The sequence below is a fragment of the Camelus dromedarius genome, chromosome 3 (genome assembly GCF_036321535.1).
Source record: "Camelus dromedarius isolate mCamDro1 chromosome 3, mCamDro1.pat, whole genome shotgun sequence".
NCBI classification, from domain to species: Eukaryota; Metazoa; Chordata; class Mammalia; order Artiodactyla; family Camelidae; genus Camelus; species Camelus dromedarius.
Genome location: NC_087438.1, coordinates 103,001,609 through 103,028,324, shown reverse-complemented (window position 1 = coordinate 103,028,324; position 26,716 = coordinate 103,001,609). Strand labels below are relative to the sequence as shown.

The 26,716-nt window shown below is 45.3% G+C and overlaps 1 protein-coding gene across 9 annotated transcripts in view; it reads left to right on the top strand.

Annotated features, from left to right (window-relative positions):
* The window catches only part of PPP2R2B (protein phosphatase 2 regulatory subunit Bbeta), a 424,199-nt gene that overhangs the window by 375,336 nt on the left and 22,147 nt on the right, over nucleotides 1–26,716 (top strand). For all 9 annotated transcript variants that reach the window (XM_064484419.1, XM_010990345.3, XM_010990344.3 and 6 more), the window contains one exon: nucleotides 10,448–10,612. In XM_064484419.1, coding sequence (XP_064340489.1) covers nucleotides 10,448–10,612 — 165 coding nt within the window. The remainder of the gene's footprint in view (nucleotides 1–10,447; nucleotides 10,613–26,716) is intronic.

Below are 26,716 nucleotides of genomic sequence, written 5' to 3'. Positions count from 1 at the left end.
CTGCCTACAGATTTTGCCTGGAAGTGTAGCTGCTAATAGAACGAATGTGGGTGGTGGTTCCCTTTCTCCCTTGACATCTATTCCAAGAGCCAGAAATCTGCTCAGGCTCGGCTGCTATCACTCTGAGTTTCTGCTGTCCCCAGCCTAGGTGACATGTTTTCTGAATTTTGCCTCTAGGCTTTCAAGGGGGAGGGAAGTTTCTTTAGGCATGTTAGGAGACAGATGCCTTGGGGAGAATGCAAAGGGGAAATATTAATAGCACAATTTAGGTTATATCCTGCAGATGTGTGACAGCCTGCCAGATGCTGGAATACAAATGAGACCGTGCCATTCACCCTTAAAGCAGCCATATGTAAAATAATCATTGCCATCATGAGAATGATGATAACTGATATCTATATAGCTGTTTTCAACCAGAGCGCCCTAAGCACTGAGCAGAATGTAGAAACTGCGACCCTTTTGCGTATCATCTCTGAAATGCAGCCACCTCTGGGGTAGGAAGCGGCTTTCTTTCAAAACAAGCTCAGAAAGCGCCAACTTTCAGATAGGTCTTATTAAATCATATGGTGTTTATTTAGTACCATTCCTATAATGCCTCTTACGCACTAAGGAGACAGAAGGAATGTGATTTAAGATAGAGAAATGTGGGGTTCCCGAAGTGTGGTATGAGTACCACTGAGGTGGTAGGCAAGGTGCTTCTAAATACTACATGGGCTTTGTTTTCATAATTATGTCCGTGATAATGAATATTACAAAATACAACTATCATATCAATCCTATGATTTCACAGATACTGAAAAATCCACTTAAATTACAATATATGGCTATGGAAAGAAAAGTACTAGTAAATATTAAGACAAGTGGTCTTGCAATATGGCTTTTAAAAAAGTCATAACTTCCAGTGACTAGCATTTGGTGTGACATTGGCATTATGGTTGAGAACACAGTCTTTGGAGTCCGACAAACAGAAAGTTCTCACCCTGCTCTACTACTTGTTGGCTGTGTGAGCTTTAACATGATTTTTTAACTTAGCCAAGTCTCTACTTTATGATCTGTAGAGAGCAGCTGTGTCAAAGAGGATTATTAGAATTTTTAAAGGTCTTTATACACACACACATATATACACATACACATGCATATATTTGTGTGTGTATATGTGTATATATGTACATACATGCATACACATACATATATGCTTAGGGCAGCACCTTGCTAAGTAAATGATCAATAAACAGGGGCAAACATAATCACAAGTATTATTGAAAGGAAAAGGAAATTAGAAAAGTAGAATGTTAGACGGGTAGATTCTAGTCTGCTGAATTCATCATCTGGGTCATCCTCTCAGTTTTGGACTCCTCTGGTTCTGCAGTCTGGTGTTCTCTGCAGGATGTTTCTCATTTTACCTTAGTTACCCTACTCACATGGCATCTCTGAGGGCCAGGCCTTGTGTTCAGCACCGTAACAGAGGGAGGCATTCCTAGCCTCATGGCACTTGGTCTTAAATCCTCTTCCTTCCATCTGTAGCCAGTCTGTCCCTGTTTAGTGTAACAGGTTCTGGCTTAAAGTGATCAGGCTTTGCCCTTAATGGGTTAACTATATTAGGACAATAATAACTCACTTCTATATTAGTGAATTTCTAGGACAAGAGGCAGCCCTAACTTTTCAATAAGAGGAAAATTGCTATAAAAGGATGTTTCTTATTTCTGAAAACTATGGTATACCTAGGATCCTTTGAACTCTGTTCTCAGAACTGAGAATGAGTTGACCTAGGCTCTTAGCTAGTCCATTAGGGCACCTGTTAAATACATCCATATCAAGTAAGAGTAAAGTTACAGCTCTCAGCAACTGTATACAGAGCACCTAGTTTGTGCCAGGTACTGCACTAAGCCATGGGGATACAAGAGTGGGAAGAAACAATTTTTTTGCTTTCAGAATGACATTCATCAAATAATCACACTCATGAGTATCTAATTACAAAGTGCAAAAAGTCCTGTGAAAGCATTTTTTTTAAAACCTGGTGGGAATAAAAGAAGGCTTTACTGAAGAACTGATTATTGAGTTGGGATTTGTAAGAGAAAGAGTATGAGCTAACTTGGCAAAGAGGTGTGGAGAGATTGGGCCATCATGTACAAAGGTCCTGTGGCAGAAGGGAGCATGTTGGAAGAAACTCAAGAAGGCCCCGAGAGTGAAGTAGTGCATGGTGTAAGCAAGGCTGACAAGATGAGCAGAAGACACACCTTGCATAAGTCCAGTCTCTAGGCATAAGACAGAAGTTATCTCTGGGAGAGGCCTTCTAGATTCCAAGGGTACATCATCTCTGACCTTGGTCTTAGCAGCCCTGTGCATCAGACTCACTTCTCAACTGAAGAGGCCCTCTTGGAGTTGGTTTCCTGATCAGGGGACCATGTAGCTGCAACTCTTGGCTTCTAGCGTCTGTCACTCCATAGTACCATGGACAGCAACCTTCCTTTTAATCCAATAGGATTCTGCCAGGCAGGCTCTGAGGGAAGCTGTGGAGCTAGTACAAATTCCTCTCCCCTGTTGCTGCTGTGACTTTCATCTACAACTGTACATATCAATCTCAGTCTGGCATTTAGTGTAAAAGGAGAGCATCCCTTCCAATGACACGTCCAGCACATTGGCCTGTGTGTGCCCAAGCAGCCCCCATCTTCCCATATTAAATGCAGCCTTGGCAGGTTGCCCCAGGCCTGGTGCCTTGCTTGTTTAGATGCTGACCCTGTGTATTGGAGGCCAGACCCAGGACTTTATGGGACTGGAGATTTCTCCTCCCACAGGGCAAGCCCTTAGAGGCTCGTGTTGTCAGGGGAAAGGGCAAGAGTACCACTCTGCAGGCTTCTTTTGGGCTTCATGAACTGCCTCAGAGCAGTACCACTTAGTAATTGGGAAGGCAGACTCTGGAGTCAGATTCACAGGGTTTGAGTCCAGATTCATCTCCTAAAATCTGTGTGACCTTGACAAGTTGCTTAACATTTCTCTGCCACCAATTTCCTCATCAGTTAATGGGGATAGTAATGCCACCTTTCTTACAAGGTTGTTGTAAGGAGGTGATCATGTAAAGCACTTAGCACTTGGTGCCACTCAAATGACTGGCACCAAGAGAAGGCTCTATAAATAGTAGCTGTTGTTCTTTGCTCATATCCCCAGCCCCCTGTTCTTACCTTGTTGCTTGGATCCCATTCTTGCCTAAGAAAACCACAGGCTAAATGATCCATACCGTACAAGCCCTGGCATCCCGGTCTGTGGATCTACTATGAGTTTCTGCATCTTAAAAAACTTTGCCTAAGGAAAAGGCTGCTGGGCCACAAGAATGAATTAAAGTAAAACCCATAAATATTTATTGAGCACTTACTGTGTGCACTGGAGATGCCAAGATGAATAAAACTCCCTCCCTGATATCATGGCCCACGTAATCTAGAGGGTGGATGTATCAATCAGAGTTCAACTAGAGTGACAAAAGCAGCAGAAGAGTGTGTGTTTGCATTTGCAGGGGGTGGTGGGACAGGAGGTAAGAGAGAGAGAGAGAGGAGATTGACTTGTTACAGTGAATTAGCCTTGCAGTTGTGTGCCTGGCCAAGCAAGTCCAAGTTCTGTAAGGCCAGTGGTGGGAACAGAAAAATGACAAGCAAGCTAGAACACCACAGGCGTAAGCATCACAGGCCATGTCCACACGTGGCCATCAAGAAGGAAGATTTAGAGAGAAGGGAGAGGAGTTGTAGTCTTAGCATCCATTTGGAGTCTCTTCCCCAAGGAAGACCTAAGCCTTCGTTTAAATGCCTTCTGACTGATTAATTCAGGACCACCCAGTGCGATCTCCCCCTTTGATTAACTTAAGTCGACTGATTAGTGCCTTTAACCACGTCTGCAGAATCCCTTACAGCAGCACTTAGATTGCTGTTTCACTAAATAACTGGGAGAACTTGTGCATATGTGCAAAGTGGCTGCTTCCTCCCTTCTGGCCTCCAGCTTGCCTGAGAGAATATACTTTTTTAGCCTACTGCAACCAGAAACATTTTAGAAATGTTTAGCCTAACCAAGTCAACATATCACAAAGCTACCAAATGAGTATGTGGACAGAGGGAGGCAGACATGTAACCGTACTGGGGTGGATGAGACTAACAGCCTTTTGAGCCTGTGTGAAGTAGCAGGTATGTTATGTGCACATCATCTTCTGTAGTTTTCTTCCTCTCTTTGTTGGTAAGTTAACAAGTTCAAAGGCATTTGAGATCATGTAACTTGTCACAGGATTTGGGATTAAAATCTAGGTCTATCTCACTCTGTATTCCAGTAAAATGTAATCTATCATGCTGTCTTAAATTACTCAGATAATAATAATATGGGTTAGGCGTTCTCACAGAGGTGCATTCAAGGTGCTGTGGAGAGGCAGGTGGGAAGGATCATGAAAGAAGGGCTAGAACACTTCGTAAAGAAAACAACACTCGTGTTGGCCTTTGAAGGAAGTACTGGGTTTTGGGGATGTTTTTCTAAAATTTCAAGCTCTGTGTCACATGAATAGGAAAGAGGCTGTTGTTACAGGACTTTCTCACATATACACACGCCATAATCATAAAGGACATCTTATTCCAGCGTCTTTTGCAGCTCACACACTTAAAGGCAGTTACCAATAGGCACCCTGTGTCTCTGTCAGTCCTCTCATATTGAGCCTAGCCGTTGGCAAAAACTTCTGTGAATATTTGCACATTGGCTTTTTTTAAGCTCTTAAGAGAGGACTGTCCCTCGGAGTCCTCTTTGGAGATTTCCAGTGTGTTATCATCAGGCAACATGTCCGTTCAGCTCACAAGATCTGGATGCTTTGTAATCATTGCTTTATATCCAAAGATTAAATTCAGGCTTTGGAAATAAGGACTTCAAAGAAACTCATGGTCCCTAAAATGGAATCCAAGTCTAATATGCTCAGTTTTCAAGACCTTGGTAAGGCTGTTCTCCACTCAGTAGACTGGCAGACTTTAAGTGCTATCTTAAAAGCTTCAGCTGCTTTTGAACATGGGTACCTTGCCCAGGTAAAGTTAGATTCCACTCTCCAGCTTGGCCTGTGGTGGGGCTCTCCTGTAACTGGTTGGCTTAGAAGGAAAGTTGGGGGAAAACTTGTCAGTATGTGCAAAATCAGCAGTGATGACGGAAACATGAGGATAGTCACCCTCAAAAGCCCACAAAACTAATGCATGTGAAAGCTGTCTTTTGGAGAAATCCGTGTTTTCTTTGAAATTTGGGATTATTGAGTCTACTGTAAAGCCATTTAATAAGTAACCTTCTTTCCATTGTCTTATTTGATCATCAGAATTCTCAGAGGCTAACAGAATTAATAGGATAATACCCATTCTAAGGCAAAGAAACTGAAACTCAGAGAGAGAATGACCTTCCCATGTTCTCTGAGCAAAATGGAGTTGGATTCAAAGCTGAATTCCAATCTTTTGACTGTATATTGTTAAATCACAATATTTACCACAATATTATCCTCAACTTTACCCAAAGAGGAGGCTCCTGGCCTCTCAGCTCTTTCATAGATGGTTCTAGGCCAAGGAAATGACTTTTTTAACTGTTTGTTTTCTTGATCTAATGAGACATATTCATTGTAGAGATTATAATGACCTATAATCTCACCATCTAATTTTGGGGTACATGCAGTGAATTTACATCACAATTTTAACTTAATGCTAGCTGACTCAACAGTAAGGTCTCAGAAAAATAAATAAGGAAATAAAAGGGAAGAAAATTTAATTCTTAATTTATCCAGGAAGCCTTCTCCTGTTCAATCCAAGAGTCACACACACACATACACACCCCTCCTCACTCACACATACACACCTCTCTCCCCTCCCTGCTTTATTTTTCTGCATAACAGTGTTACTATCCAGTATACATAAATTTGTTATCAATATTTAAAACTATTTACATATCTTGTTTACTGACCATGTCCCCTACGAGAATAGAGTCTCCACGTGTCGGGAATTTTTGGTCTGCTTTGGTCACTGCTATACCCCTTGTACCTAGAAGAGTCCTGGCAGATTGTGAATGTTTATGAAATACATGAAAGGATACATGAATGAATGGACCCAAGCAAGGTTCACTGAAAGATAACTTAGATGCCAACCTTAGAATCCAATGCCCCTCTAAGTTACAACCATATTTCCTCCCACCCTGTCCTCTCTCTCTCTTTCTCTGATTCTTTTTACATGGCTACGATGAAACTGTATATATTTTATAGCTAACTTACCTCACCTAAAATTATACATGTATATAATAAACATAGAAAATATCTTTACTTTTTCCACTGAAAACACTACAACTTCATTAAAAGGAAATGTGGAAATCAAATGGATAATTGAAAAGAAAAGGAAACTCATAAGCTCACCCAGATGGAACTCTCACTAACATTTGGTACTTTTGCTTTTTAGGTCATCAGTTTCAGAATGTAAGTTCTAAATGACATTTTGATCACACTATAGATACAATTTTTCTTACAAGTTTTTTTTTTAAACAGACTTGGAATTTTATTGCATAAACAGTTTAATGAAATAGATCGGAACTTAGTCGTTTCCCTATTTCTGTATTTGTAGGTTGTTGTCAGTCGTTTTCTTTGATAACTTTGCAATAGACATCTTTTTTGTAGAAAGTTTTTTCCAAACTGGGATGAAGGAAATGACTTTTGAATGGTCCCCATGCTACCCCTTAGCATCCTGCCATCACCCTCTCTGTTCCCTCACCCCACTGCTGATGTAATTTATGGCTCTGGCTTCTTATTTGTTTGAAGCTGATCCCTGAAGGGGTGACCTCCCAGTGTCTTCAATTATTATTTTAAATGATGCCTTAGGCTGCTGCCTGGCACAGCGGTGCCCTCACCTTCCCGCCTTCTGCTTTCCAAGCATGGAGCTCAGCTGCCAAACTGGCTGTGCCCCCTCCTGTCCTCAGCTCTGCCTCCAGAGTCCCAGCAGAGAGGCAGATTAACCCCTTTTGTTAGCAGAGGTAATTTGCCTGGGTTCAGCATTAATAAGGAATGCCGTAAGCCATTGAGGTCAGGATGAACAGATCTGTCAAGCCCCAGGGTTAATTTAATAGCAATCTGTTGGCTGTCTGCCTTGTATATTAGCCGTGAATGCTGTGCTCTGTTTTGCTTTTGCCATTTAGTTCTTTGGGACAACGGGGAAATCATTTGGCTAGAGAGCTCTAAAGGATAGGGAAGAGAAAATTGACTGTCAAAATGCATCATTCCATTTTCAAGATAATACAGGGAGCCAGGAATCGCTCAGCTCCTTTCTCCTTCCCTCCCAATGTGAAGGGCAAAACCAATACCCTGGAGGCTGTAACTCCCTTTAGAACAGCGTGAGGAGGAAGGCTGAGTTTCTAGATGATGCAGATGTGAGATATGCTCTCCTGCCATTCCCCATAGCCATTGCATTTTTGGACACTAGACTCCTTCTCCCACATGTTTCTGGAATTCAGAAGATCTGCCATCAGTTAACAATTCAAAAAATCCCTTATCATGTTTTTGTCCCAACATGTGGTTCAAAAAAAAAAATCATCACATCAGAGGACACAAAAATCCTAGGTCAGATGCTGTGTCCAAGTTCTGGTTTTGAAAAATGTAGCCCCCACAGTGCTGGGTGAATTGAGAGAGAGAGCACAGGCCCAAAGCTGAAGAACTCCCTCTAGGATAAGGCTGGCTCAGTGAGGGCCATTCAAAAACAAACAAACAGACTAAACTAAACAGGGTGATGCTTGAGGGCGAGGGATGATGGGCAGGCTTCGAGGTCCAGGGTGGGCAGGAGGGAGGGAGGCAGGGAGGTCGGAACCAGGGGCAGCAGCCCTAAGCAGACCCAGTTCTGGATGGAGTTCTTGATGGTGGGGACTGTTCCTGGTTTCCTCTGTATGTTTAAACACTTTATTTTCACATAGCCTAACTTTTGGGCTTTATTTTTAGGTGAGAAAAAAATAGCCGTAGATGTGGCACCTCCCCCTCCCACACAGCCCCGATCCCTTCCAGTTAAGCCTGTTTTCAGAGCTGTACTGGTGGAGGTTGAGAAAGCCGACACCAGATTTTCTTTCCCTATTTTGGGAGAAGAGAAACATGCTCCCTGGCACGGCAGGGTATATGAAGGCTGTTTCTGGAGGGTGATGAAATCTGACAGCAGCAGAACACTAACCTCAGCTTCTCCCACACTGTGTCGTGGCCGCAGAGCCCAGGGCGTGGGTCAGGGGGGTGGGGAGGATGTCAGAGCTGCAGCTTGGGGCCGCCGCCTGTGGGGCACGGGCTCCTGCTCCACAGAGTGTGGTGCTGACTGCAGTAATATTTCTAACTCTGGTAGCAGTTGACTTGAAAGGTAGTATTTTGTGAATCTAGGGGACCTGCGTGCTCTGGAGACCCAAGTAATGTTTGCATCTGGGTTTGGTGAGGGGAACTGTAGTAAACTGTAATGTAGTTCAGTCTCGAGCTAATGTTAGAAAAAACCCAACAGGATTTATAAGAGATAATTGAAAGGGAGAGAGGCACAACCAAATACAAAGTCATTATTGCATCAAATTGTGTGCTGGAGCATGGGTGATGTTTAATAATAGATGACTACTTTGTTAGTGCCAGTGTAACTAAAAATATCAGTGCATTTACTCATACCTCATCTAAACTCTAGGAGGGGACTAGGCAACCAGCTTCATGGAAAGCATTAAAGACTTTTATCCATCCCAGTCTAATAGCATAGTCTGTGTCAGGTTACTGCTTGTTGATTCGGCGCAGTGCTTTCCAAAATGTGATACATAAACTCCTGCCACAGGGTTCCTTTTAATTGTTAAATGCATTGATTTCATGTATATTATTTAAAATGTAACTAGCTCATTAAACCCATGATTTTATGAGTATTGGATTACTGCTTAGACAAGGCTAAGTTGAGAAAAAAAAAGGTTTAAGTTGATCTGTAGGAAAAAATATTAAGTGAAAAATGCTACCTGGTGATACACAGGTGGGGCAAAATCACAAATGTGGCTCAAAAGTGAGCATAATTTTGGTCCACAGCATCCACATCGCAAGGCCTGTTCCTTTGCAGGAAGGCACTGGGTCCTCAGCCTTAGCCAGCTACCTCCCAACCTGCACCCAGGTCCCCCGAGCCCTCAGTAGGGATGTAAAGTGACCAGCACAAACTCAGTCCCTCAGGCCTGCAGACACCTGACTGAACACGTTTGTTTCCACTGAGTCACCTCCATAAGTGAAAGGGCAAATGTTTCATGTTAACACACAAGGATGTGGTCTTTAAAAACAGCGGTATAATCATTCATTTTTTTTTAAGTATGAGTTTTTTTACTGCAATATGTTTTATTTTTATTTTTTAACATTTTTTGTTGAGTTATAGTCAGTTTACAATGTTGTGTCAAATTCCAGTGTAGAGCACAATTTTTCAGTTATACATGAACATTCATATATTCATTGTCACATTTTTTTTTCGCTGTGAGCTACCACAAGATAGTGTATATATTTCCCTGTGCTATACAGTATGAACTTGTTTATGTATTCTGCATATGCCTGTCAGTATCTACAAATTTATAATTATTCTTGATCAGAAAAGAAAATACTGAGGAGAGAAAAAAATGATAAAACTAACAGTATATTCCATGGGAGGCTAAAACTGTCACACCACACAACTGGACGCTTCTTTCTGATACTTAAACTCCCACACAAGCTCTAAAGCAAATCACAACTTATGGAGACTTGAGGTCCTGTATATCTTCAATAAGAGAAATTTTGCATAATTACTAAAGAGTATAAATCTTGCAACTAGGATAAAACCCTAAGACTGCCTATCTTTAGCCATGTGACTTGAGGCAACTTACATACTCTGAGCCTCTGTTTCCACCCTTGAAAAAATAAGGGTGAGGAAGGTGCTGATTATAGAGCTGTAACAAGGATTACATGATGTGCTTTGCACAGTGTTGACCTGTAGTCAGTAAATGATAGCAGCTGTTATTATCATTATCATCAACATATTATTTCAAAAGCTCTAAGGGATTTCGTGGAAGAGGATTTACAGTCTGTCACAGATATCACTTCTCAGCCCAGGAGTCTGGGTGAAGATTCAAATATATTGAATTATTCAGTTGGCATGGAACTAGTTTCTTAATCATTATTAGAAAATGAGAAATGAAAGTCTTTGCAACTTGGCCCATTTTAGCATGATGACATAAGTGGGTAACTTTGATATGAATGGGACATAAGGGTTATGGGGGATGAAATCCTGATGAGGGGCAAGGGAGACCTGAGCTCTAGTGTGGCCTTTGGTAACCCTGGACCTCCTCTGCCTGGGACCAGTAATACCTGCCGGTTCATTCATAGAGTTATTATAAGTGTGCACTAAAATAAGGTGGCAATGGTACATCACCCCGAGGTCCCCTTCTCCTGGTCCCCTCCTTGACTCTTCTGTGCCAGATATCGTTGACATCAAGCCGGCCAACATGGAGGAGCTCACAGAGGTGATCACGGCGGCTGAGTTCCACCCCCATCACTGCAACACCTTCGTGTACAGCAGCAGCAAAGGGACAATCCGGCTGTGCGACATGCGGGCATCGGCCCTGTGCGACAGGCACACCAAATGTGAGTAGCCAGCAGCCCAGGGCTGCCGGGGGTGGCTGGGTCTCGGCCCCAACGTGTGGGAGGAGAAGGGGGAGAGCCGGGGCTGGGGGGTGATCTCCGTTCCCGCGCCCGACATGCCGGCAGTAAAGACACTACACGTGTGGGGCTGACTCGGGAGTCAGCGCTCTATTTGGCATTTCAGTAAGAGTGTAACCTCATGTCTAAGTCCACAAACGTTTGCTTCAGGCTGTGCAGTTCAGAGATGAATAAGGCACGAGCCCGGTCACTTAACCTTGTGACATGATCTGAATTATGTTTTGAGGTTCCGCGTGCTGCTGTGGGCAGAATGGACCTGCGGAGAGGAAGGGGGAGCAGTTAGGGGATGGCTGTGCCATGCAGGCAGGGGGTGAGGGTGGGCAGGTCAAGGGCAGGGCATGGAAATGGAGAGGAGTGGATGGGTTCGGGACAGACCTTGGCAGTGGAGTTAACCGGACTTGCTGGGCTGTGGGAGGCTGAGAATTTACGAGGACTCAAGAGCAGCTGGGGGGGGGGGGGGTTCAGTTAATACTGTGGTGTGTACGTGAAAGTTGTTAAAAAGAAAGCTGTTCCCCTTAAAAGTTCTCAGCCCAAGGGAAAAGGAAATTGTAACTCTGTGTGGTGCTGGGTGCTCATTAAACTTGTGATTAGTTTGCAGTATATACATACAGCAAATCATGATGTTGTACCCCAGAAACTAATACCATGTTATATGTCAACTATCCTCAATTTTTAGAAAGAGCAGTGGGGGAAGGGGTCCGTGGCTTCTTGGAGAGGGTGAGGCTTTGGGGGAACCAGCACCCTCAAGGTCCCAGTGGTTCTAGTGGGCACCAGGGAAGGGCTTCAGTGAGAGCGGATGGGATAAAGTCCACCAGATTCACAGGCCCTGGGGTCTCACTGGAGTTTTCAGGGCACTGATGGAGCAAAGAAGCTCCAAAGGAGTCAGGGCTTGGAGGCCAAAGGCTAAGACGAATGGAAACGGGTGAAGCGAGAGTCACCTGGCAACAGCAGCAAGGGCTGCGGCAGGCAGGATGGGCCTGGAGCTGGCAGGGAGGTTTTCTGGAAACAAAATGCTCCCCAGAGTAACGGGGCCTGGAAGGCAGGGGTAATCTACGTCGTGTCATGTCAGGCTGAATGATGTGCAGCCGCCAAGACGTTCAGGAGGGCCAAGAGCTGTGTTTGTCCGGCACTCCCTTCTGCTGGGCACTATTTTGCCACGACAGCTGGCGGTGGGGCACCAGAGGTGAAGCCCTCTCTCTCCCACGGGCCCTGTTTCAGTGTTAATTCCTATGTGACACGATACGATGACTCCCTGCATGGGCGTGAGGTCAGGAGAGGAGTGAATATCTGGGCCACTGCGACCATTGCCATTTGCTCGTTTGCTGTGAGAAGGACTGCATAGAGGTGCTGGTATGTATGTAATCTGTGTGGATTCTAGAGTCCCACAGACCCAGGTCAAAGCCAGGCTTCACCCCTTATTAGCTGTGTGACTTCGTCCAACTTGCCTTCACTTCTCTGCGCCTCAGTTCTCTCATGTCAGATGGGGAAGATGCTGACGTCTATCTCATGGGTGTGTCATGGGGCTTAGGTGAGATAACTATCAAGAATTGTTAATGAGATGTTTTAGTGTTTTTTCACACTAAGTGTGTCTTTCATGTCCAGATTTCAATTCAGATGACCCACATTTCCAGTGCTAAGTCACCATGGGTAGCCGTAGTTACCATGTTGGACAGGACTGATGTAAGAAATTCCTTCCCTCCAGAAGGTCCTGTTGAAGAGTGCTGATCTAGACTGACAGCTCCTTGAGGGCACGGACTTACTGTTTTGTTCACTGTTGTTTCCCCAGTACCTAAAACAGTACCTGGCCCATGATAAATGCGTAATCAATATTTGCTGATGTGTGTGCTGGTATTGACCTCTGAGCAGTGCTTACTTATACGCCAACAAGGGGAAATGGTCAAGGCAGAGGGATCAGCATGTGCAAAGGTGCTGGGGCATGAAAGGCCATAACGCTTTTGGAACTGCAGGGTGACTGATAATGGCTGGTATGTAGGAAATGACTCAAAGAAGGAAGAGTTGAAGTTCAGGAGGAATGCAGGAGCCTGTTATAATGGTCGTGAAAATGGACTTGAATTTTCTCTCAAAGTCAGTGAACAGCCACTCAAGTACTCAGGACTAATATTATTTGAATTATGTTCTGGAGAAGTTGAGTAGACTTAAGGCAGAAGGATGCGAGTTGGGTTCTTTCTGGGAGAACAAAGAGACATGAAACAGGTTGGGAAGAGCCTATCACGTACAGAAGGATTTCTTAACAGCAGCACTATGAATTTGGGGCACGCAATTCTTTGCTTGGGGGAGGTGGCTGTCCTTTGCACTGTAGGATGTGTAGCAGTATCCCTGCCTCTACACACCAGATGCAAGCAGCAAAGGCCGGTCGTGACAACCAAAAATGTCTCCAGACATTATGAAATATCCCGGGGTGAAAGCTGCTCCCAGCTGAGAAGAACCACAGATGTAGACTAAACTTCATGGCCAGTCCATCGGCCTGAATTTCTTGTATCTGTGATTTGTCCATTACTATTAAGAACTCTGAGGGGTACCATGGAGAGGTAAAGCATCTCTTACACTCAAGGAATTTCAAATTTGGCAGATGCAGCAAGGTATACCCAGGACACCCAAATGAGTGATGGAGACGATTGGGAGTTGGAACACTCGGGGGAAGGTAGGGCTTTTGAGGTAGACCTCACAGGGAAGGCTGAGGCTGAGTGGTAGCGTTGAAGCACAAAAGGATTTGGCTAGGTGGGGAATGGAAGGGTGTTTCGGACAGTGCACACCAGAAAGGGCAAGAGCCTAAAGTTAATGAGCCATCGATACGAAACCTTTAAAGAGTCTTAGCAAGAAGTGTTGGGCGTGGGTAAAAGGGGAAATGGAAGAAATGAGGTCAAATAGGGATGATGGGTCATATCAAGTCAGTCCTGAAGGTCCGAGGCAAAAGTTGACCCCTTCATGTGTTCATTCATTCATTCATTCAGTACCTGCTCTATACCCAGAGTCTGGCTCCTGTGGTCACCAGACTTTCTTGAAATTTTCCACCAAGTACAGCACTCCTAGAGCCAAGCTGTGAGCCTAGCTGTGGTGGAGGAAGGGCACGAGGGGGCATTCCAGCCTCTCTGATGTGCTCTGGACGGCCCAGCCTCTCAAAAGCTAAGCAACACATACCTGGCAGAGGTCCGGGACCTGAGGGGAGGGAGGTGCTGACCTCAGCGGATTTTCTTTCAAGTCTTATTTTTCCATCTTAATATTTCACCTGAATTTGGTATTTTATTCCCATAAAATTACTCCTTTCAGTTTAATAATTACGTTCTATTTATGTTTCTACCCATCCCCCAATTTCAAGCCAAATTGGTGTTTCCAAAAGATGCAGCCTTTGTGGCATCCTGTACCACCTGGTGCACCTCCATATCCTCCTCTTCCCTGGTCTCCAAGGATACGGGCATGTTCCCCAGTCTGAGAAGCAAAGGTCCTAGTATGTGGAGAGCAATTGGAGATCATCTGTCTGGAGAACAGAGTTATAGAATTTATGTTTTAGGGAAGATTAACACAGTGGTGGTGGGAAGAAACAAAGGAGAATTAGAATATTTTGCTTTAGTCTCAATATGATGGAAATTCATAACCTAGATAAGGATGGTAGCTATTGAAATCTAAAGGAACGGAAGGGAAAAGGGAACATTTTCTTTTTTCTTTTTTTTTTTATTTAAACACTTTTATTGTAGTATTGTTCCTGTATGGTAAACTACATATATTTCAGATGTAAAATTTGATGAATTTTGATAGATGTATACACCCATGAAACCACCACCACAATCAGGATAGCTAACATTTCCATCACTCCCCAAGAGGTGCAATTTTCCGATTCCCAGTTTATCCCTTCCCACTCCCTTTTTGCCCCCTGATAACCGTAAGTTTGTGCTCTATGTCTGTGAGTCTGTTTCTATTTTATAGATAAGTTCATTTGTGTCCTTTTTTTTATTTGATTATTTTATTTTGGCAGAGGGGGAGGTAAATTAGGTTTATTTATTTTTGGAGGAGGTACTGGGTATCAAACCCAGGACCTTGTGCATGCTAAGCATGCGCTCTACCACTTGAGCTATACCCTCCCCCCATGTCCTTTTTTTTTAGATTCCACATATAAGTGATATCATATGACATTTTTCTTTCTCCTTTTGGCTTACTTCACTTAGAATGACGATCTCTAGGTCCATCCATGTTGCAGCAAATGGCATTATTTTATGCTTTTTTGTGGCTATGTAGTATTCCATTGCACATATATACTATATCTCCTTTATTGAGTCATCTGTTGATGGATATGTGGGTTGTTTCCATGTCTTGGCTATTGTAAATAGTGCTGCTATGAACATTGGGGTGCATGTGTCTTTTTGAATTATATTTTTCTCTGGATAAATGCCCAGGAGTGGGGTTGCTGGATCATATGGTAAGTCTATTATTAGTTTTTTAAGGAACTTCCATACTGCCCTCCATAGTGGCTGCACCAATTTACATTCACCAACAGTATAGGAGGGTTCCTTTTTCTCTACACCCTCTCCAGCATTTATCATTTGAAGACTTTTTAATGATGGCCATTCTGACTGGTGTGAGGTGATAGTTCATTGTAGTTTTGATTTGCATTTCTCTAACAATTAGTGATGTTGAGCGTCTTTTCATGTGCTTGTTGGCCATCTGGATGTCTTCCTTGGAGAGGTGTCTATTTAGGTCTTCTGCCCATTTTTTGATTGGGTTGCTTGTTTTTTTGATATTAAGGTGTATGCGCCATTTGTATATTTTTGAAGTTAGTCCCTTGTCAATCACATCATTTGCAAATATTTTTTCTCATTCTGTAGAATGTCTTTTTCTTTTGTTGATGGTATCCTTAGCTGTGCAAAAGCTTTTAAGTTTAATTAGATCCCATTTATTTTTGTTTTTATTTCCATTACTCCAGGAGCTGGTTCAAAAAATATATTGCTGTGATTTATGTCCAAGAGTGTTCTGCCTATGTTTTCCTCTAGGAGTTTTATAGTATCTGGTCTTACATTTAGGTCTTTAATCCATTTTGAGATTATATATAACATTAGAGAATGTTCTAGTTTCAATCTTTTACAGGTAGCTGTCCAATCTTCCTGGCACCGCTTATTTAAGAGACTGTCTTTTCTCCGTTGTATATTTTTGCCTCCTTTGTCATAAATTAATTGACCATAAGTGTGTAGGTTTATTTCTGGACTTCCTTTCCTGTTCCATTGATCTACGTGTCTGTTTTTGTGCCAGTGCCATACTGTTTTGATCACTGTACCTTTGTAGTATAGTGTGAAGTCAGGGAGTATGATTCCTCTAGCTCCATTCTTCTTTTTCAAGATTCTTTTGGCTATTCGAGGTCTTGTGTGTTTCCATACAAATTTTAACATTTTTTGTTCCAACTCTGAAAAATGTCATTGGACTCTGATCAAGATTGCATTGAATCTGTATATTGCTTTGGGTGGTATGGCCATTTTAAGAATAAAATACCTAGGGATAAACCTACCCAAGGAGACAAAAGACCTATACTCTGAAAACTGTAAGATACTGATGAAAGAAACTGAAGACGACATAAACAAATGGAAAGATATACCATGTTCTTAGATTGGGAACATTTTCTTTTAAAATAACTGTGGGGATGTAAAGCGGTAGTAGAGACTGGCATTCATCACACATAGATATGTGTTGTTCAGTATCCTTCCCCTCCAGACTGTAAACTGTGAGGGCAAGAACTGAGTCTCTTTTGCTCACGTCATACTATGAAGGCCTGACATGTAAGTAGGTGCTAAGTAAATATTTATTCAGTGTATACATTTATGCCTGAGGGTTGACATAAATGGCATGTGGAATGCAAACTGATAAGACACCATCCTGAAGGGGAGTGAGGGGCTGGGGGTCACTTTGGGACGTGCTGTCTGTGAGAAACCAGTAGGAGGTATATATCCCTGTTATATAGATACATCTTGTACATACGTTTGTGCACGTGTGTGTGTATATCCATACATATGTATATATATGAAAGCTGTGTTTTAAGTATTTGTGCCATGTAGTTATGGAAGCTGACAGGTCCCAAGATCTGCAGAAGGACTGTAAGTAGTTTTAGTCCAAAGGCCAGCAGACTTGTGACCCAGGAAGAGCCAATGTTTCCACTGAAGTGTGAAGGCAGGAAAAAAATCGGTGCCTCCTCTCAAAGGAGTCAGGAAGGAGAATTCAGGTCAGCCTTTTTGTTCTCTTCAGGCCTTCAACTGATTGGATAAGGCCCACCCACACTAGGGAGGACAATCTGCTTTACTCCGACTCTTAATTTAAATGTTAAATTTATTCAAAACCCCCCTCCCAGAAATAACCTAGGATGATGTCTGACCAAATCCCTGGGCACCCCATGGCCCAGTCAGGTTGATACATAAGATGCACTGTCTGAGGAGGAAGGATGCATTGATCAGAGAATCACAGGTGCACGTTGTGACTGTGAGAAGTAGAGTGAAATAGAGGCACATGGTGCTGGGAGGAGATGTGACAAGGACCCTCCACCCCAAGGCAGTGACCAGAAAGCTCCTACCTAAAAGCTAAGAAATTCCCTGGGGAAAATAGAGGGAAGAGTCATTGGGCACACCCACACCCAGGGCCCCCGGGGGCTGCTCCTCCCTCCTGCCTGGGTCCCACACAGCCCTGGAGAAGCAGAGCCCAGAGGACAGTCCCTCAGGAGGCCAGGAGCTAGCTGGCAGCCTGCAGACCTCTGCCGCAGCCCTGCCTCCTCACGCCCCATACCGACCCCAGCCCTGCTCTGAACCGCCAGCCGCCGGCCTCCTAATCTAATTAAGAAGCGAACAAAATTCATTTTCCTGACTTGTCCAAAGTGCCGACCTTCTTCAAGGCACATCTCCCTTTGTTTGCTGCAGCAGCGGCCCCTAGTTCCCACCAGCTAGGAAAACAAGTTCAGTCTGACCTCGCGCCTGACACTTGATATTGATTTTCTCCATCCTCCTCAAACGCCAGCCTTCTGCTGACCACAGTGCAACCGAGGTGTGCGAACGAAATTGAGACAGTTCATCAGAGTTCAAAATGAAAAGCAACATTGGCTTTCGGAGATGAGCGCTGAGAAGGAGGGTATTTAATACCGTCGGTGTTTAATCAAAATGCCGAGGAGATCCGTGTTATCAGAGCCGCATATATTAATTTCCATATGTCCCTCACTCTGCATACTCAGCAGGGGTTGGAAAGGATGATTCTCTTCCTCATCTCTCAATTTTTTTTTATATCGCTTCTGGCGGTAGTGACAAGGGTTGTGCTTGCCGTTTGAGATTCTAATGCCTGAAACAATAGGGTGCTGATGGCAGCAGCAATGCCTGGGCTGAATTGTGCTTTTCCCTTTGAATGCAAGTGTATTGGGAGTTGAGTGAAGAAACTGGCCAGGTGTGATGAATGACAGCCAAGGAAATGAGAAGGAAATGAAATCTGAATTCCTTTCTAGATCGCCCCAGGAATCGGGTCCCCACCCATCTCTCCGGCCTCAGCTCCTCATAGTCTGGCCAGTGCACTGGCCAGCTTCCTGTGCTTCCAAACACACCCAGCCCTTTCCTGCCCCAGGGCCTTTGCACAGGCTCTTCTCCGACCTGGAATGCCCTCCCACATGCCCTCACTTGACTGGGCTGTTCTTACTTTTTAGGTCTCTGGGTAAATATCACGTCCTCAAAGAGGACTTCTCTGTTCACTCGACCTGTACCCGGTTCCCATTGCATCACCTCATTTTATTTACGTATCTCATTGTGCTCAGCTATCGATGTTGGTTTTTCTTCCTCTGTCTCCCTGACTAGAATGTAACCTCTGTAAGTCCAGGGACTTCATTTATCTTACCAACCAGTGCATCACCACTACTTAGTGTAGTGCCCAGCCATGAAGAGGGCTTCACTGAACAGCTGTGGTAGAAGGGCAGGCAGATGAAAAGACAGATGAAAGGAGTTGTTTTCTTTGACTAGAGTTACTGTAAAACCACCGGGGACACAGTGACTTCAAAACACAAGCTCTAATTGTCTCCCAGTTCTGGAGGCCAAAAGTCCTAGACCAAGGTATCACCAGGGCTGGCTCCATCGGAAGGCCGTGAAGAAGGGATCTATTCTAGGCCTCCCTCCTCAGCCTGCGGGGGACCGTCTTCTCCCTGTGTCTTCACGTCATCATCTCTCTGCACGTGTCTATGTCCACAATTCCCCTCTGTATAAGGACACTGGTCGTACTGGATTAGGGTCCACCTCCTGACCTCATTTTTAACTTAACTACCTCTTTAAAGACCCCACCTCCACATAGTTACATTCTGAGGTACTGAGGACGATGACCTCAGTTTCAGAATTCGGGGAGGTGGGGACACAACTCAGCCCATCGCAGAAGACCTGCAGGTCATCCAGAGCAGAGTCCCTGGAGCTGACGGTTCCAGGGCTGGGTCCCAGGCTCACTGGCCACGGGCAGCGGCTGCCAGGGCTGACACTGTCCTGCAGTGGGTAAGGGTGCAAGGTGATCGTGGACACAGGGCTCTCGGAACAGCCCTGACCATCGTGAGCACGTAGTGCACATGGCCCTTAGTGATGGTGGTGGGAACCGGAGGACAGGGGTGAGTGACATCTGTACGTGGAGCCTCTACGCCTCCCCCGTGGTGGTCTGTGTGTTTTGTGTGACGATGTCTGGATACTTTCCTGTTGTGTGGAAGTAAAAATGCTCTCTAAACAAAGGGGACAGGAATTGATTTTAGAGGCAGTGAGGTGCTAAGAAGCCTGTTTCCTATTCAAAAACCACTCTTAAGGGGAGAGGGTCCTGAATAAGGAGAGTTTGTTTGAACAGCACAAAAGAAAAGCAGCAGGTTGGGAGTCTGGGATTGACAGGTACACACCACTATATATAAAGTAGATGAACAACAAAAATTTACTATAGAGTAGAGGGAACTGTATTCAATACCTTGTCGTAACCTATCATGGAAAAGAATCTGAAAAAAATACATATCTGAATCACTTCACTGTATACCTGAAATTAACACAATTTTGTAAATCAACTATACTTCAGTTTTTTTAAAAATAAATAAAATGTTTCAAAAGGAAAAAAATTTTAAAAAGAAAGAAAAGCAGAAGGTGGAATGCCCACGTGGAAGTGAGAATTGAGATAGGGGTTCCCGGGAAGGGGCATAGAGATTTAACCATCGGTCGTTACCTGCAGACACAGTGAAAGATGGAGCATGTGGGGAAATGCTTATGATAGAGGTTAAAGTAGTACCCAGGGTTGCACACCCACCTGGAATTCTACAGAGTGAAGAGGAGTACGTGTGGACAAAGACTGGGGGTGCTAGTGAAAGCGATGACATCAGGGCAGCGAAATGTGGGCAGCTTTCCAGATTCCCCCTGAGGGTATAGTTTTACTTTTATAATTGAGAGAAAGTTGGTGGAGAGCAGGAGAGCCCACTGGGTGCCTGAGCTCAGGGTAGAAAGCCAGGGCTCCCTACACACACACACACACACACACACACACACACACACACACACACACACACACACACACACACACACACACACACACACACACACACACACACACACACACACACACACACACACACACACACGACAGGACCTGACCCTGGGTACTGGGATGGGCAGAGCAGCGCAGAGCCAGGGCGATGTTCCTGTCTTGGTCCGTTCAGGCTGCTGGAATCCAGTGCCACAGACTGGATGGCATAAACCACAAACACTTCTCGGTTCTGGAGGCTAAGCCGCCTATAAGGCACCAGCAGATTCGGTGTGTGGTAAGGACCTGCTTTTTGGTCCACAGGTGGCCGTCTTCTGGCTGTGTTCTCGCGCAGCACAAGGGTGTGAGGGAGCTCTCTGGAGTCTCTTGTTTATAAGGTCACTGATCACATTATGACAGCTCCACCCTCATGACCCAATGCCCTCCCAAACCCCTCACCTCCAAACACCACCACACTGGCCTAGGTTTCAGTGTATGGGTTGAGGGGACACGGTCATCCGTCAATAGCAGTCCCTGGAGGCACAGCCTGGCATATTTATGCTTTGTTTCTTCCCTTCTGTCCAGCTCAACCGACAGCAGTGAGTGAATTCAGAGACAGGGCCAAGGTAGGGGAGGAAAAGCAACGTGGTGTCCACTGTCAGTCCCTGTCCTTGGCCTAACCGGGTGATCTTAATCAGGTTACTTAACCTCTCCGTGTCTCAGTCTGCTCATCACTAGTGGCAGCACCTGCCTTACTGGGGGACTGGTGAGCACTGAATGGCAGGACCCTGTGGAGCCCCAGCGCAGTGCCTGGCCCGTGGTGAGCGCTCCGTGGTAGTTATGGTTGGGATGATGATGCCGTCTGGCTCTGCTCCCACGTGTCTACTAAGAGCAGGAGCGGGGGAGAAGGAGCGGTCGTCGTGATGCAGTAATGTCAGTGGCTGTGAGCACAGCTAACTCCGTGACATTCACTGTGGCCAGAATGTAAGCCAAGTTCATCCCATCCTCCTGACAATCCTATGAGGGTCATTCTGTTCTTAGTCACACTTTACAGATGAGGCAACCAGCTAAGCGGGGGAATGATACTCCTATGGCCACCAAAGAACAAGTGACAACTGGGGTTTGATCCAGACTCATGCCTCTTAATCAGGACACCAGAAATCCCTTACTCAACCAAGATTTACTCAACACCTACTCCTTCCTGCCTTCAGGGATCTTACATTCTAGCAGGAAGGGAGGAAAGAAGAGACAGACAAGTGCACAAATGAATTGAGATCATTTCTGACAGTGATCAAAGCTGTAAGAAAACATAAAGGACTGAAGAGTAGCCGGGGTGGTGCTATTTCCCTGGGGTGTTGAGCGAAAGCCTTTGAATTGGGACCTGAATTGTCAGAAGGAGCCAAACAGAGAAATAACATCCAAGTATGAAGACCCTAACACAGGAACAACCGTGTGAGCTCCAGGAACAGAAGAAAGAGCAGCAGGTGGAGACAAGTGGCCAGGGAAGAGTGTAGGGGGTGGGGCTGAAAAGGGAGGCTGGGGCCAGATGATGCAGAGCCTTGCCGACCGGGGCAGCATGCTTGGATTTCACTCTAAGTGTGATGGAAGCTAGTAGACAGTTCTAAGCAGGGACACGAATGCTCTGTTTATGGTCTTAAACAAATTCTCAGAAAAGAATTGAGATGAAAAAAAAAAAGAAAAGAAAAGAATTGAGATGTATAAATGAATTGCTATGTTGTACACCAGAAACTAACACAACATTGTAAATTAACTATACTTTTTTTTAAAAGGGGGAGGTGTTGAAAAGCCTGGAAGCACCAAGCAGTTCAGAGGCTTTTGCTACAATTTGGGGAGAAATGACAGTGGCTCCGATCAGGGTGAGGGTAGTGATGGGGTGATAAGCGGACAGACACAGAAGGTACTGAGGAGGCAAGGCTCAGAGGACATAATGAGAGGCTGAAAGTGGAGAGGGGAGAGACAGGGAGGAATCTGAGAAAATGTAGGTTTTGATCTGGAGCATCTGAGGGTACAGTGGTAGCACATACTGCTGACGAGACTGAGGACGGAACAGGTGTGGTGTGGAAAGACCAAGGGCTCCCTTTGGGATGCATCTGGACTGAGATGCCTATGACACAGCCCATTAGAGAAGTCTGGTAACAAATGGATACCTGAGCCTGCAAGTCAAGGGAGAGGTCAGGACTGGAGACATAAATTTAAAAGTCAGGATCATATTATGGTCTGTAAAGTCATGGGATGGTGTGAAGTCACTTAGGTGAGGAGGAGAGGAGAGCCCAGGATGGAGGCCAGCATTTACCAGGGGGGTGGGAGGAAGGCAGGTAGCCTTTTATAGGAGAGAGTATGAGCTGCCAAGAAGGGAAGAGGGTGAGCGAGGAGCAGGGCTGTGGGCGGGGGTGGTAGGCAGATAAGCCAAGAGAGGAGAGTGATGTAGAAAGATGATGGGATCACTTATGCTTACGGGAGGTCAAGAAAGATGAGGGCAGAGAAGTGATCATGAGATTTGGTCTCCTGGACATCTCTGGCTATTAATTAGTTAATTTAAGTGGAAGCAGTTAGCAGAGTGCCTGGCACATAGGAGGTTCCCATTGCACATTTCCTGGATGAAATCAATCACGCATGTGAACACCATGCTGTGTCATGACACAGAGTAGGTTTCTTATTTGCATCTTTATTCTGTCATAGTTTGGACAAACCTGCCTCACTCCTCTCCAACCCTGGAGGTCCCATCCTATGGAGAGGGCGTGGCCCGGGCTGGGGACTTGCAGGAGACGAAGCTGGCCACGGCGGGTCTTGAAGTCCAGGGTGAGGAGCCAGGCTTCCTTTTAGCAGTGGTGATGGGCAACTCTGCGGTACCCATCACCTTGCACTGGCTCCACCAGTGAGTCTCAGACCAGACTCATTGTATTCCAGCAGCAAAGCCCTTCCGAACTGACAGATCTGCAGCTGGAGACTTGACCACAGGAATTCCCTCCCTCGGGTGAAACCAGGCAGGCCTGCTGTCTGGGGGATGTTCGGCAACAACCCTGCAGTGCACTTAAACCTGCCTGTCGTGGACCCAGTGTGAAGACAATCTGACTTTTCCATGCTCTAGAGAAAAGATACAAGCACTTGAAGCCTTAAAGTCTGAGATGTTTTAGTGAACAGTGTAGTCATGGGAGAAACAGCTTGATTTCCAATGCAAATGGGGCAAAGTTTGATGCCTGATCTAACAATCTAAGTCAGAAATTCCATTTTCCTCCAAAGGTGTATAGAGTAGAGGGGAGTGGATGTTAGTTTTGAGGCCATTCTGGATGTCAGTTAAGTCTCACAGCAGCCAAAGAAGATTGGTTTCAGTTACTCCAGTTTACAGATGAGGCACAGAGAGGTAAAGGAACTTGCCCCAGCTCATAGTGAAGGAGCCAAAGTTTGAACCCAAGTCTGTCCGCTTCCAAGAGAAGAATCCATTCTTCTCATTCTTCTCCTGGGTATTTGGCAATAGGAGAAAGAGCATGATCTTTTTCTGACATCCAGGAGGATAATTGCATGGGACCCTTTTATATAATCTCCATGGGCTGGATTCCGCGCCCAGCAGTTTCCAATGGCAGAATTGAGTCTGCCCTTGCACAGAACAGGAAATCCACTGTCTCATTCGTCACCTTCATCTACAAACTTAATTGCTAGGTCCTGGTTCTATAGGCCACTAGATCCCTTACGAAACCTACGGCTCATTCCCCAGACCTCTGATAGAACGTGTCCAAAGGCATCAGCTGAGGCTGCAGCTGCAATGCATCTTAAAGCCTCTGAGGTTTGACACAGTTTCCAAAAGGGGTTCAGTGTTGAGTAGGGGCATAATTAACAGTGTTTATTTCAGGGGAGCTTGGTTAGGTTAAAAAGACAAGGCCCTTTATTAAAATGCTTTTGCCGGATGACAGGATTACAAACATAACCAGACACACACCCCCTGCTCCTGGAGAAAAGCCAGACACTTGATACAAAGAGCAGAACTCCTGGAAACCCACCTCCCCCCGCCCATCCAACGTCGACCCCATTCAGGCTTAGCAGCAGCGAGCAGCAGAGCCGGCGAGGCCCAAACCACAGAGCAAAAATAGAATCCCTTCCCCCTCTGCCTCATTTCCATTTTTGATTAATTTAACCAGTCCTGTCAATTAGTCATCCTGGAGACTCCAGTTGAGTGGATTTTCCTAAGAACGGGAAAGCTGATTAATTTTGGAGGCGAGTGTCATTCATTAGCAGTTGACACCTTCCCAGGTCCTGCCCTCCCCCGCCAGGGGTCTTGGATAAGAAGGCAACGGAGGCTGAAACTGGCTCAGACCTGGGGCTGCAGCCCCAGAGGCACACACAAGGGGAAAGGTTGGCCATGAGGTTGTAGGTGGCTCTGGCTGCTCTGGGCTTGGGATGTCTCAGGGCCACTTGCCTGTCATCGTTGTCCGTGACAAGCCATCACTGGCAAAGCAGTCACACACACTGGATAAGCATTCGGAATTTCAGGTTCAAGAGAACCTCGGTCAAGGGAGTAGCTGGGAGGAAGTTTCCCCAGGGAGGAGCACTGACCTGACAGCCTAGGGAGGGCTCTGGCCAGGGCAAGATGGGTCTCACAGTAGTCTGTCCCTTCCCACCCAAGGGAACGTTGCAGTTCACTTCTTCTTTGTTTTCATTTCCTGGCTGCTTGAACAAATTACCACAAACTTAGTGATGAAAAACAACATAAATGTATCATCTTACAGTTCAGAAGTCTGACGTGGGCCTCGGTGGCTAAAATCCAGGTGTTGGCAGAGCTGCGTTCCCTTCTGGAAGCTCTTGGGGAGAATCTGTTTCTTTGCCTTTTCCACCTTCTTGGGGCTGTCCACATTCCTCGGCTTGTGGTCCCTCTCTCCATCTGAAAGCCAGCAACCACGGGACAGGTCCTTCTCACATCCTACCATCCAGACTCTCCTCTTCTGCCTCCTTTTTCCCCTTTTAAGGACCATTGTGATTACATTGGGCCCAGACAGGTAATCCAGACTAATCTCCTTAGTTTGAGGTCAGCTGACGAGCAACTTTAATCCCATCGAATTCTCCTTTGCCAAGAAAGGTAACCTATTTGTGGGTTCTGGAGGTGGACGGGGGACATCCTTGAGGAGTCATTATTCTGCTCACAATCCTGTTCAAGTTTCACCAAGTAGGACTAAGTGCCCTCCATCAGAGCACCCGATACACCAGGTGGAAGCAATCTGCTTCCATTTCTGTCTGTCTCACTAAGTGGTCCCACTGTTATGGCTAAAGCTCTTTACTTTTGCCTTCTACACTTAGTATGGTGAAGGTGCTAAATAAATGCTTGCAGAACGGCTCTAGTTGTGTATTTTGATAAATCTGCACCTGGTACTTCTCTTGACACGAAGAGGCTCTCACTAAAGAGTGGCTGACCCCATGCATATGTACTCAGTCCTAGCTTTGGGAATGCTTTGGCATTTGTAGGCAAAGTAAAGGGACAAAGAATCTATGAAATGACAGTAACCAACCTACTATTCACTTATTTCACAAATATTTATTCTTGCTACTATGAGCCAGGTGCCATTCCAGACACTGGGAAAATGGTACCTCCTGCCTCCAGGTAGATGGAGACAGACAGCAAACACAGAGGTAAATAATTGGTGACAAGTGTTTCTGGAGAAGCAGTGGCAGCCAGTGCAGAGGCTGTGAACCTAGGCCTGTGCTGGGCAGGTCGAGTGGCAGAAGGAAAAGCACTTCGGCCGCCTGTAGGGTAGTGAGAAGGAGCAGCATGAGGGGAAGTGGGAGGAGGAGGCTGGTGGCCCAGATCACTCGACGACTGTACACTGAGGGTGGTCACCTCGAACCACCCCGGGGCCTCACGCCTGTTGGACTCTATGCAGAGGACTTGGGAGCTAGGTAACATGGCAGCCCTGTAGGCCGAGGTAAGGAATTTGGCTCTTATTTAGGAAAGAAAATCTAAAGGGTTTTGTGTAAAGAAGTGACATGATTATACCTGTAAATACGTCACTCGGTGGCTGTGTAAAGAATCAAACATCAGGAGGAAGAGGGTGCTGGGAGGAGAGTTAGAAAGCCATCAGAATGGTCCAGGCAAGGGATGGTAGCGGCTTAGCCTACAATGGGCCAATCTGGGTTACACTTTGTGAAGTTAACAGGACTTAAAAAAAAAAAAAAAAAAACTATAGATGTGGAAGGTGAGGTTAAGGGAAGAATACAGGATGACTCCCAGCTTTTTGGCCTGAACACACGCCTCGATGAAGGGCAGTGAACAAGTTGGCAAAGAGAAGGGGAGGGACAGTGTGGGGAGGAAGCTCACAGATTCCATGGACTGGAAGATTTATGTTAAAACACAAAGCATAAAATGATTAAATTGGTACCTTGTGCTGTTTAGCACTTAACCATCCACAGAACCCTTCTCCTCTATTATCTTAATTGATCTGTATAAAACCCCTGGAGTTCAGAGTATTCTTTCCTTTTTATAGCTGTTGGAAATCAAGGCCCAGAAATGATAAATCTAATACACTGACAAAGATC